The sequence below is a fragment of the Papilio machaon genome, chromosome 15 (assembly GCF_912999745.1).
Source record: "Papilio machaon chromosome 15, ilPapMach1.1, whole genome shotgun sequence".
Taxonomy (NCBI): Eukaryota; Metazoa; Arthropoda; class Insecta; order Lepidoptera; family Papilionidae; genus Papilio; species Papilio machaon.
Window position 1 is genome coordinate 2,896,830 of NC_060000.1, and position 13,131 is coordinate 2,909,960.

The following is a 13,131-nucleotide window of genomic DNA, read 5'->3' on the forward strand; positions in this document are numbered from 1 at the left end:
AACTACACATCTCCTAACCTTCGCCTTCTTCTATATTAACAAGTGAAACCAAATAACAGCACCACCAGCCCCTATATAATAGACACCTGAAAAATCTCTCATTAAAACAATGTAAGTAAATAAGTATTAATATATATCAATACATTATACTCCATTGTTCAATTTCAGTTGGAAAAGATCTATTAAAATTTTCAAATTCTGATTTTCACCCTCTACAGACGTGACGCCGTGTTTATATCATATTTTCCATCCGGCGAAGCTTATTTTATTACTTCGATAGGTCGCCACCTAACTTCATTGGCCACCAGTGTGAACAATTTTATAACCGCTGCGACGAAATAGACGTTTTCCATTTTAAATTCTAAATCCCACAAACAGAGTTTAAAATGCAATCGTCTATATGCGACTTTAGGTGAGATCGACAACCATAGCGCGCTAAACCTTATATTCTTCAAAGAATGGTTGGTAAATTTTCAATACTCACTTTATTAGGACAGAGCGGAAGGAGGGTGAACGAAACGGCTTTTATTAGATTTTCTAGAAACGTGAGCATATAGACAGTAGCATAGAATTTTAGCATCAATTCATTATTTATCTATATGAATAAATTTAAAATCTTTTAACAGTTCAACTACAGTAGGATGAGTCCGAAATCTTTATTTTCAAGAAGGTGTAGGTTTACTTTACCTTATCATCTTACTAATATTATAAATTCGAATGTTTGGATGTATGGATGGATGGATAGATGGATGGATGGATAGATGGATGGATGTTTTTTTAAGCTTGTTTGTTTTGTTATCTCCAGAACGCCTCAACGGATTTTGATGAAATTTGACCCATATGTAGAACATAGTCCAAAAGAATACACAGGCTACTTATTACTTTTTTTTTAATTCCGCACGGACGGAGTCGCGGGCGATAACTATTCTGATCTAAACTAAGTTACAATTAATTAAAAAAAAAATCAATGCTAACATTTAATACCCCTTTAGAATAGTCGGTAATATTTTTTATTTTATTATCAAAAGGCAAAAACATAATAATTTTCAAACATAAAGCTTTCTTTCCAACTTAATTTTAGTTGAAGCGACATCTATTGGATTGTTTGACTACTTATGCAGACAGCTAATCTGACAGTTATTTTCAACCGTAAATAATATGATCGTTCATAGTTGGCGCTGCGGTCGGTTGACTATTTTTCCCCATTTTAGTAAATAAAATTAAAATTGATATTTGTAATAATCTACTTTATACTATCAATGTTCAAATTAATAGTAAGAAGAAAGAACGAGATATGGTTTTGAATAAATAAGTAGTTGTCTCGATTTCATCAAAAAATTATCTGATTCGATTTCAAAAAATGCATAAACATAAATATTTGACCCTGATAATTTATTTATAAAAAAAATTATAAAATATTTACTATACATAGATTATAGTACAAATATTTAGCCATGAATTATTTTTAGTTACACAAAAGTTATTACAAATTGGAAACAAACAATTGAGTGGTATGTGACACCGCCATGCCACTGCGTGACATCAACAATGTCAAAATCAAAACGTAAAGGTTAGGATTCTAAGAAATGATGTGTCAAAGTCGAAATCTGTGAATAAATATTAAAGTTTATACTAATTATGAAAAGGTAATAAGCAAATATATCTGATCCAAAATGGCAGTTGTAATAGAAACAACTCTCGGTGATATTACAGTAGATTTATACTTAGAACAGCGACCAGTTACGTGCTTGAATTTTCTGAAACTATGCAAGATGAAATATTACAATTACAATCTATTTCACTCAATACGTAGTGGTTTTATTGCTCAAACTGGAGATCCAACCGGTGAAGGGTCGGGTGGCGTATCTATATGGGGCTTAATAGAAGGGCCGCAAAAGCGTTTCTTTTCAGGCGAAAAAATGCCTAAAATACGTCATACAGATGCTGGTTTGCTAGCCATGGTGTGCACAGATGATATGATGGTCGGTTCCCAATTTTATTTTACGCTAGCTCCAGACTTAGATTCCTTGGACGGCGTACACTGTGTCATTGGAGAAGTTACAGAAGGCCGGGAAATATTAAGTAAGTTAAATGAAGTTATATGTGATGAAACTCACCGTCCTTATCAAGATGTTAGGATCACCCACACAGTTGTACTTGAAGATCCATTTAGAGATCCTCCTGGGCTAACACCTCCATCCAGATCCCCATCACCAAGTGCTGAACGTTTAAAAGGTGGTAGAATTGCACCCGATGAGGAAATAGATGAAACACAAGGCAGAACTGCTGAAGAAATACAAGAGATGGTTGAGGAAAAAGAGGCTAAGGCCAGAGCAACCATTTTAGAAATAGTTGGCGATTTACCAGATGCTGATATTGCACCTCCTGAAAATGTACTGTTTGTATGTAAATTAAACCCTGTCACAACAGATGATGATTTAGAAATTATTTTTAGTCGATTTGGAAAAATTGTAAGCTGTGAAGTAATAAGGGATAAAAAGACTGGCGATTCTTTACAATATGCATTTATAGAGTTTGCTGATAAGCAATCATGTGAAGATGCATATTTCAAAATGGATAATGTATTAATAGATGATCGCCGAATTCATGTGGACTTTTCACAATCTGTGTCAAAAATGAAATGGCTGGGAAAAGGCAGAGGTGTGAAGTATTTTAATGATAATGAACCTAAAACTGTTAAGAGAGGCCAAGATAAATCTAGATCTAGAAGTAGAGAAAAAAATTTACAGTCAAGAAATGACAAGGAAAAGTATAGGAGTAGAAGCAAATATAATAAGTCACAAAGTAGTAATAATAGAGATAAGAGATACAGCGATGATAAAGACCGTTCAAGTCGAAGAGATGGTAAGGAAAGAAGTAGAAGTAAATCTAGGGTAAAAAATTACGAGACATCATCGAAACGTGAAAGAAGCCCATATAGTAGTAGGAAAACTTCGGATACAGACAAGGACAGAAAAGAAAAACATCATAGTACCCATAACAATGATAAAAACAACTATAGTCATAATAATAAAGAGAAATATACTAAAGGTAACAATAGAGAATCATCAGTATCTCCCATAAAACATATAGAAGAAAGGAAAAGACATATCAAAAATAACAATAGACAGGCATCTCCATCATCTACTAAATATGGTAATGTAGAAGATAGACAATCAAAAGATAGTAGGAAAAGAAAATCTCAGTCGCCCACCAAAAACATAGATAAGAGAGAGAGAATTTCAAATAGAGCGGAATCTCCATCTCCTACCAGAAATGTGAAAGAAATTGAAAGACATTCTAAAAGTAACAAAAGGGAGAAATCTCATCCGCCCGTGAGATATACAGAAGACAGGGATAGAAATTCTGAAAGTAATAGAAGGGAGTCTCATTCTCCTGCAAGATTAGCTAATGATAGTAATAGACATACTAAAATTAATATTACAGAGGCAGCTCCATCCCCTATCACAAAACAGAAAGATCAAGATGAAATAGCCAGAGAAAGTTCTAGAAATAAAAAGAAATATTATAAACAATCTTACAACAGTGAACATGATTCTAAAAACAACAAACGTAAACTTCAAGAAAATGAAATGAATAGTAGTAATAAAAAATCTCGACGTGAGCAACCCAAAACACCATCTCCATTATGTAAAAGAGAACATGAAAGAAAAGAACAAAAGAAAACCAAAACTAAACACATAAACAAATCAAAAGACAGGAAAAATAGAAAATTAAATAAAAAGAGAAAACCATCTACATCTTCTGATAGTTCTTCAGAATCAAGTACATCTAGCAGTAGTACAAGTTCTTCAAGTGAATCCGACAGAAAAAAGAAAAAGTTGAGAAGAAAAAGAAAGGAATCAACTTCAAGTAGTAGCAGTAGCTACTCTAGTGACAGTTCAAGCTCATCAAGTTCAAGTTCTACTAGCTATAGTAGTAGCTCAAGTTCTAATAGTGATCACAAGAAAAGAAAACACAAAAAGAAAGTCAAGAAAAATGTTAAAAAACCTAGAAATAAGTTATAGTAATTAATTGTAGAATTCATTCAGCTTATAGTACAATAATATGGTAATTGAAAAATGTAATTCTTTGTACAATAAAATGAGTAGAATAAAATTTGCAATACATTATATAATTTTGTGGCACAGTTTATTTTTTTCTTTACCCTGCTGAATAAGTTCTCTAGGCTTTGGGTTCACTCTTATTGTTCAATGAATTCTAGAATAAAAAAATGTTTGCTTCTTACATACTAATATTATCAATAGTATATTTTTAAATTTCTAATAAAGTGTTCTATTTATCTTTACAAATACATGTGTTTGTTTCATCAGTACCATTTACTTCAATAAACGGTAAATATGTTTTTGTTTAATTCTAATAACACTTATAACCGCTTTTATAAATATTTTTTTAATATATTTCAATACTTTTAATAATTATCACTTTAAATTATTCAAGAATTAATTAATTAACAGTGTACAATTACTTAGCAAATGATACTCATGGATCATTATTAAAAAAAAATGAGATTCGAGCCCAAGACAACCAAATAGTTAATCATTAAATCTCAAAGCTATCACTCTTATATACATACAGATGACCACCAGTCGTCATACGAGCATTCTAACAAAATTATATTAGCATATCACCAAAAAACTATCATAACGGAATACAGTTAGCGGAAATGCAATCTAACGGAAGGTTACAAGAGCGTTAACATTTTATTAAATTAACTTAATCCGTTAATCAGAATGTTAACTTCGTTGATTAAGAAGATAATGCCCACGCCATGCATGTATGCAAACTTTTACTTTCAAATTATCACCAAGAAAAACAGTTACAAAAGAATCGTTTTTATATTATCAAATGCACTTCTTTTAACATTCAAGTTGATTTCTTGTTACATTAATTGTAAATGTAACATTCGAAATTGATGCGCCTTAAGTTTTTTAATAGCAATATTTATATAAATCTATTTGCTCCGATGATTTACGAACAATTTGCTAGGTTCAAGTACAATATAAAACATACACCAAAGCCTGTAAGTATCGTATTTCTACAATATGTAAATAGCAAAAATTCATATTTTACTAACAGAAGTTGGTGAAAACATCTTATTTCCATGATATTTGGAGCATTTTGGCCAATTATGTAGAATCAAAATTGTTAAGGTATTAGTAATTTGTTTATGCAAATACGCAGGTGGGGATATAAATCTTAATTTAAAGTGTACGAAAGGAAATAATAAATAAAGTCGAGCTACAAATGAAAGGTACCTACTGGCCGAGTGCGAATACAGGACGTCGTTGAATCCCAGCCGGTCTATTGGCTCACTCATCTTTTGTACGGTTAAAGTGACTAAACAAGAAGATGACTGTCGTTAGCGTCTGCTATTGTGTACCTTTAGGCTAAAAACGAATGCGTATTTTGAACATCACTGCCAGACTAAAATTTCCGTTACTTATATTTCATGAAATTGACCTATAGTTTAATTTTAATTTTTATTCTTCCGTCCTCGCGATGATTACGACATTTCATACGGAAAGTGAAACACCTATGTTGTTCAAGTCGTTAGGTTAGGTCTGTGTTCAGCAGTCGATTGATACGGTCTTAATACTTTGAAATGGTTTTGAACAAACACACATGTTTCCAAAGATTGTAGCTTAATTAACTTACGATTAGAGTTTACCTTTTTTATATACAAGCTAGCAACTCGTACAAGTCCACCTAAATTAAGCCGCATATTTATTAACCCGAAGTTATTTATTACGTCAAAGAACAACTCGAGCTAATATAAAAAACAAAATATTTATTTAAAAATAACCTTTGAGGTCAAATCAAATAACTCCTGTAACATGAGCTAATTACTTATTCAGACTAGGTTATTTCATTTTTTGGCTATAAAACATGTAAGAATATTATCTACTTAACATATAATTTACATGGCGTCGTATGACTTTCGGCACGACAGTAGGTACAGTCTGTTGCTATAGAGATGACCTCTACTTTGAAGCACGCGCAAAAATATGGAAAATGCTTAATGTAATGTAATTAATGGGTGTTGACAGCGTTCTTAACGCTTCATTTTCCGAGTAATATGTTTTATGAAGGGCTTTCTTAACTTGACGAACTCAGACGTCATTGGGTACAGGGGCGCATTCGCAAATTCGCACATTCGCACTTTCGATGTATAAATTAGGTTAAAAGTAACCATAGGCGAAGACGGTAGTTTCAAACACATTTCTTTCAACAAATGATTATACTAAAATAGTGTTTATCTTAAAAACTGTGCTAAAGTTATTAATCAAAAGGCTAGGTTTCTTGTATGACAATGTAAATTTATGCAATATTTTTGGCATGACTTAATATAAGAAAGCTTATTTTCAAACTGAATCTCAAGGAACAGGATTGATTCAATACTAAAAAACCATGTTAATATTGTACATGTGATTTCTCAACAAGTTAATTTTTTAATAATATTATTGTTTTGCTATGAATTCGTCCCTGCGGTTCCCAGTGCGCATGCTACCAGCTATCGACAGGATGGCTTTTCTCTCCAACGGCACCCCGACGCCGGCACTCGTTCTCAGAGTGAGCTCACCACATCGTCGCATCCGGTACTCCGCCTCTCAACTTATCTTCTACAATTAAATAAATATTTTATAAAAAATAATTTTGGCATTATCATGTTATTCGTCAGTTTAACCGCGGCCTTCGCGGTTCTTTTCGTTGTTAACGCGATACCAACGCCTACTAATAAAGGTAAGGAAATCATTTAATATTTTGCTATTTTCTTTATATTATAATTAATGTCGATTATTTATTTATTAGTTTAAATGTTTTTATAAGTAGTGAAATGTTTCTGTATAATGTGAATTATTTAACCGGTGATAAGTTGTTTTTATCGATCACGCGTTCTATATTTAGCAACAGGTGGACTCGGCTGCGCCGTTCCCTTACTGCGTAATACCTTCGAGCGGCTGTAAACTATGACCTTTTCCACACAACCTTTAGTTTGGAAATGGCTTGATATGGTTACTTTTCTTAAATCTTTCAGAAAAGATACTTTGAATAGAAAAGTTCATCGCCATTTTGATGGGCGTTTCTGTCTGCAACTTAAAAAAATCTTTAGCGTAAAATGTTTAACAAAACTGTTATTATAGACAAAGTAAATTATTATATAGTAATTGAATTAATATTTACCAATTACCAAATAATTTATAAAATTTATTTTCAATTGTTTGCATAACATAATATTAAGTTTTTCTCCTATCAAGATTTGTTCTTTATTTTATTTTTCTAGTTTTTTATTTTTTCAATATATGTTATTTTATATAAAGGCTCTTATTATATTTTAGATGGCGTTCAAATAGGTGAACTGCCAGAGAATTGGGACCAGACAAAAGACGACACTCAATCCTTGTTTCTCAACAAGAGCGACAAGAACGACCTGGAGCCGTACCCACTTGCCTTAAGCGAGGAAGGTAATGTTCTAAATATAACCGGGATGGGGAAAACACTTATCTACAAAAAAAATCTATAGATAAGTTATAACTAGTTACTGTGGGCGTACTAACTTAATCGTATAGTTAGTACAAAGTACTTTTAAATTAATATAAATATAATGACAATAATTTAGTTTTCTATGTATTATGCCGTCTTTTAGGTAACGTCGAAGCATACGAGCAAAATGTTGACCAGCGTTTTGATAACCCACAATCCACGGGAGAACTAGACAACTTGATCATGAGGTCGGAACTGTACGGAGAGCCGCCCTCAATGGAGGGTCTATCTTCCGGGTACGACTCTCGACGCCGCAAACGCGGAAGCGGAACTAAAGTGGGTGGAGCAGGCGCCGCCACTAAAGTCGCAACTAAATCTGGATCCGGAAAAAAGAACTTGAAGTAAAATAATGATTTATTATAATTTTAAGTAACAAAATGTACCTAGTACTTTAATTTTTATTGAATTTTATTTATTCTATTATGTTTCAGGCCCGAGGAAGTCCTTTCACCAGTCGAGTCGATGTCTCAAGATCACGATGTTCATCGTCTCAAGCGGGGTAGCGGAACTAAAGTTGGTGGAGCTGCCGCATCGGCGAAAACGGCGACCAAGAATTCTGGTGGAAATAAAAAGAACCTTAGGTAACGTACATACAAGATTCAATAAATATAAAAATAAATTAAAACTAGAAGTAAATTGTATGTATGTTGACATTATTTTGCAGGCCTATTTCGGAACGTCGCAAGCGCGACTCAGGTCTGAGCGCCGCTGATGTCCGAGCTCTATTAAATCTGTGGGAAGCTCAAGAGCGTAGGAAGCAGGAATGGAATGCCAACCGATGGGCGGCGGCCACGGAACACAACGGATGGTACAACCGTATGAACGCCCTCGACGATGAACAGCCTGAAGTGGACGAGAATGGCGACGTCTGGTACAACGAGCCGGTCGTAGTAGGGCCCCGCGAGAGAGACTTCCCGCGACATTCATACTTCTCCGAACAAAATCGTATGGCACTGGCACACGGCTTGCCGGACTTATACCAAGTGGACCCGAACGAGTTGGCGCAGAGGTACGAGGAGGCGCGCCGTAAAAGGCAGTACGCAAACAAGATGAAGCGGTTCATGGTGGCGAGGAAGCGATCGGATGGCATGATGCACCAGAACAACTACCGGCCCCGCGACGACCTCTACACTCTGGCAGAGTTGCTGCGCTCAGCGCCACGCGTACAGGAACAAGACATCCCCGTGTATCGACGACTGATTCTTTAAGCGCATTCTCTAATGATGCTTATCCCTTAAAGAATTCTTTCTATATTTAAATTATTTCTCTATAACTCAGTGTTAGCTGATAAAGGAATGAAAGAATATTTTATTTTTCGCTAAATGAGCGATTACGATGTGTCACGGATATGGAGATTATTTCGCATTTAATTCTATGTGTAGTACATAGTTACATCCAAAATTAGATTTAAGGTATATAGAACTAGACATTTCTAATTTTCATTTGTTTACTTTTTTACATTATGGCCTAACATAGTATAAAACATGAAATATATGTTATGCTGAATATGTTTGTTCTACTCTTCTCTACCTCGGTTTCCTACATATCTTTTTGATCAATTCAGGAAATAATTCTGACAACCTATACATGTATTTTCAGGTTCGTCGAATATAATTGCAAATGGTGAGGTAAAACTTCTCATTTCAATGATATTTAAATGTATTCGCTGTATGGAAATGGTATAAACATTGCTGTATTAAATTAGTGTAATCCAATAATTAGTGTTTCAATTTATATCCCATGTGAATTGTGCTCATTAGGATATTGACTAAATTATTTTTTTATATGAAGAAGGGGCAAACAGTTGTACCATGAAAAGAGGTCACCGTCGCCCATAGAGATCTGCATTACCAGAGGAACCATATTTATATACGTTACCGGCATTTCAGAAAGAGGTACGCTCGCTTTTTGAAGGACCCTAAGACAGGTAATTCCACAACATAATAAATAAAGATATTTGATTAAACATGTTTATAACTTTAAATATAAAACTCCTTATTCTAATGTGTCGAATTCATAATTCATTCATAAGAAAAATAAAATGTTTAATTTTAACTTTCAATGTCAGTGATCTTATAAACTTATAGGAACGTCATTCCTTTTCGTTATAACGGTTTAATTTAAGAAATCAACGTAATATTTTAAGTTGATATGAAGAAAGAGAACCTTAGTACGAGTAGAGTAAGCAGTAGAAGGTTAGAAGAAATAGATAGCGAGTGTGTAGACTCTATAGAAAACGTCGAAGATGTTTTGGTTCCGATACGGGCAAAGTACGAGTCGTTTATTTGGTTCCTTAAATATTTTAAAATGTTCATATTACGTCTAGGAAAAGATCTGTGCCAATCTGGTCTATATTTAATCTTTTCGGAACGAATTTTACCCCAACATATTGTTGATTTAATGAAAAACCAAGGAAGTTTACAAACTGGTCAATACCAGGTGGTCGTTTATAATAAATGTGTTAGCAATATTATGAAAAGCAACGCCATCCACTCACAACTTGATCGATCGACACAGACGATTTAATTATGTATCTTAATTCCTTGCGGGAACATTTAGGTACATAAGTGGCAAATGACCAGCCTACTTTTCTTTAATACAGTTTTCTGTTTAGAAATTTCTGTCCACGTTTTTAAGTTTGCTTTGCAATCAATGTAATAAAAATAAATTATTTGGTTTATTACGTATGCTTGTTTTCTATGTAGTTATTATATAAAATCTTAATTTTCTAAAAGTTTATTTTTTTTTTTAAATTTAACGAAATAGTTCAATTCAACACAACTCGGTGCTTAATTTCTTAATTCCTTTTTAAACGAAACACATGTTATTTCTTCATACAGCAGCCATTTCTTTCTCTACTTCTTAGCTCTAAGCCAATAAAAGGAGCACTAAACAGCTTTAATACCTTATCGAATCCACTATCAGAGTGTTCCTACTCTCAAATATATTGAAATAGATTTTTTAGATTTTTTATTTTGACAGGAACATCGACTTCATCGGAATATTCCGATTCTCAAAACGTGAGCGTTTCATCTAATAGACATGACTATCATAATGCTCAGGTGAAAAGAGCCGTAGCGCTCATACATGAGGATAAGGAATTTCTTATTGCTGCGGAAATCGGCAACTACAAGATGCTTGAAATCCTTATCAGGTGATCATTGTTAATGAGTAAATAAAGCATGATATCTACCACTTTACTAGCCTTCATATGATCATACTTGCGCCTAAACGTCACTTAGTTTATTAGTTTTTTTAATAGTCTAACAAAAAGTTAATAAGTAACTATTGTTAATTGTAATAACATAGTGTGAAAGTTCAATAGTGCTCTAAATAAAAACGGAAACTTCAAATCATAATTATCATCATCATCAACCTTTATCTGTCCACTACTGGGCATAGGCCTTTCCCAATACTTTCCAAAGTACGCGGTTCTCCGCCTCAGGCATCCTACTATATATAGAGTCGGTTATATCCAGTCTATTACCTACGTGATGTTAAATATGGTGTTTGTTACTATGGTAGACAAGGTGTGGATATACAGCAAATGGACCATCTAGGGAGAAATGCTCTCCATTTGGCAGTGTGCGCTGACAGCATGGATACGATCGTACTACTCCTCAATGCAGGCGTCAAGACTAATGTTAAGGATAATCTCGGAATGACGCCACTGTCGCTTTCGCTTATGAGAAGGTAAATATCTCTTATAATTATAAAAACTATTCACACTAAATGCATATGGCACAAATTTTACTTTTATAAGTATCTTGTTGCAGGCCGTCTTTGGAAGTGGCCCATCTTCTTTTTGATCATGGTGCTAAAATAATACCTCGACTAAAGCCAATGGACACGGGACTTTTCCTCCGTAAGTCAATATGTATTTATGACAAACGCGCTGCACATCCATCGAACAACAATACTCGATTTTTCGATTGATACAACAATTGTCGATTGAAGTTCAGAATAAAAATTGGAAGGGGTACAAAACATGTGAGTCAGCTGTGCCATTTATATTAAATGGCAAAGGCGATCCGTTATAGCAACACGACTAGCCACCAGCCCACTCGGCCCGGCAGGTTAGTCATCGCTGCTGGGACCGAATTTATACATTGTGCTGATGAGACAAAAGCGTCTGAAGACCGTCTGATTGTTTCCAACTCATATTCTACATTGTACGAGCAGTTTAGTCGAAGTTTAGAAAACTACTAATACATTATATAACAGTATTTCTTAATCAAATCAGTTAGATAACAGTATCTACAAATATATCTATTAAATAAGCTAAAAAGCTACATAGATTTCTCAGTACTCTAGCAATTGTAGTCTTCGATTAGAACAAAAGTAATGTGTGGTAAAGTAATGATTATTCAAAATTTGTACCTCTCAGGGCATTTATCGCTGCGCTATTATATTGGTTGAAAATAGTATTTGTTTTGATATTATCTCTGAAATAAAAAAAAATCTTTTCCACGATCAAATTAGTTTTAAAACTTTGCGCGATTCGTTTTTTTTTTCTCATTTAAATTCCTCAGAATTTGTCATGATGTGTACACCAACTGACGAAGAAACGAAGATACTTGCACTTCTGATAGACAAAGGCGCGCTTATTAACGACCCAGAAGCTCCAGGTGGCCGACAAGCTCTGCACTTCGCCGCAATGAGCGACAACTGTCCCCTTATACAGATCCTCATTAACCTTGGAGCAGATTTGTTTGTAATAAACCATAGGAACCAAACACCTATAGATGTCGCATTATCCTTCAAGTGTAAAAATGCTTATACATTTTTAAGCAAATTTTATTAACCGTTAAGAATCTAATTTTATTACAACCCTACCCTTAACAGTTATACAACATGCTTTTTTTTTAATAAATTATAGTATACCGATTGTGTTATACTTATTAGCTCTTTTATTATGAAAAAAAAGACATTGGACTTGGCTCTGCAACGAATCTGCACATTTAAAAAAGGATTCCTGCAAAGAGATTCCTTTCATGGCCACAAATATTGGTATTGTGGCTTACACCATTGCTATAATCCTTATGTCGGCAGTCATCGGGCATTATATAATTTGTCACAAAGTACACCGAATAATAATTATAATAATCGACAATAAATAAAGAATACGGTTACAATCACTGACTTCTATAGTGATCAGTATTTACAATGCACAATATTACGCTTAAATTTAACTCCTAAAATAATGATTTGAGACCAGTCGCGTCAAGCATTACCATAGGATGATGTAAAATATAAATATTTGTTAAATGAATAATGAACTTAATGAAGAATTTTTTATAGAATAGAAATAGGTATATTCAATAGGTTCATACGACCCACGCGTTGCAATGAGTGGTAATTCAAGCGATGACAGACGCTGCTGCTGACGATACTGACCTATAAAATGTATTTTGCCAAGTATGCCTAGGCAGTTAATTGATTTCAGTTGGGTAATCTAAGCTTACCACTTGTTATACACTGGCAAAACGAAACATTGGAGAAAAAATTACTGTTCCAGAAATCTATGGTGTTACCACCAATAACATAACTTTCGTAAATAATTTA

General features: G+C 33.9%; 3 protein-coding genes across 3 annotated transcripts; all 3 read left to right on the forward strand.

The window, feature by feature from the left end:
- The first annotated feature begins 1,538 nt into the window (after positions 1–1,538).
- On the forward strand, positions 1,539–4,065 carry LOC106720933 (peptidyl-prolyl cis-trans isomerase sig-7). Its single transcript, XM_014515738.2, has one exon. The coding sequence runs from the start codon at positions 1,674–1,676 to the stop codon at positions 4,026–4,028; it is 2,355 nt and encodes a 784-aa protein (XP_014371224.2). The 5' UTR covers positions 1,539–1,673; the 3' UTR covers positions 4,029–4,065.
- Positions 4,066–6,558: 2,493 nt separating this feature from the next.
- Positions 6,559–9,296, forward strand: LOC106720949 (putative neuropeptide precursor protein). The gene is made up of 5 exons (XM_014515753.2): positions 6,559–6,765; positions 7,362–7,487; positions 7,670–7,907; positions 7,998–8,147; positions 8,231–9,296. The coding sequence occupies exons 1-5, from the start codon at positions 6,690–6,692 to the stop codon at positions 8,772–8,774; spliced, it is 1,134 nt and encodes a 377-aa protein (XP_014371239.2). The 5' UTR covers positions 6,559–6,689; the 3' UTR covers positions 8,775–9,296.
- Positions 9,297–9,811: 515 nt separating this feature from the next.
- Positions 9,812–13,114, forward strand: LOC106720921 (putative ankyrin repeat protein RF_0381). The gene is made up of 6 exons (XM_014515726.2): positions 9,812–9,836; positions 10,549–10,720; positions 11,092–11,259; positions 11,343–11,431; positions 12,099–12,280; positions 13,013–13,114. Exons 1-6 carry the CDS (start codon positions 9,812–9,814, stop codon positions 13,112–13,114), a joined length of 738 nt encoding a protein of 245 aa, XP_014371212.2.
- Positions 13,115–13,131: the final 17 nt, after the last annotated feature.

Excerpts from the sequence above, each read along its gene's own strand:
- LOC106720921 (XM_014515726.2), top strand. The coding sequence starts at position 9,812 with ATGTTTTGGTTCCGATACGGGCAAA. Across the intron at positions 9,837-10,548 it reads TTGGTTCCGATACGGGCAAA|GAACATCGACTTCATCGGAA; the intron begins GTACGAGTCGTT and ends TTATTTTGACAG. Across the intron at positions 11,260-11,342 it reads TCGCTTTCGCTTATGAGAAG|GCCGTCTTTGGAAGTGGCCC; the intron begins GTAAATATCTCT and ends ATCTTGTTGCAG.
- LOC106720933 (XM_014515738.2), top strand. The coding sequence starts at position 1,674 with ATGGCAGTTGTAATAGAAACAACTCTCGGTGATATTACAGTAGATTTA.
- LOC106720949 (XM_014515753.2), top strand. The coding sequence starts at position 6,690 with ATGTTATTCGTCAGTTTAACCGCGGCCTTCGCGGTTCTTTTCGTTGTT. Across the intron at positions 7,488-7,669 it reads ACTTGCCTTAAGCGAGGAAG|GTAACGTCGAAGCATACGAG; the intron begins GTAATGTTCTAA and ends GCCGTCTTTTAG. Across the intron at positions 7,908-7,997 it reads TCCGGAAAAAAGAACTTGAA|GCCCGAGGAAGTCCTTTCAC; the intron begins GTAAAATAATGA and ends ATTATGTTTCAG.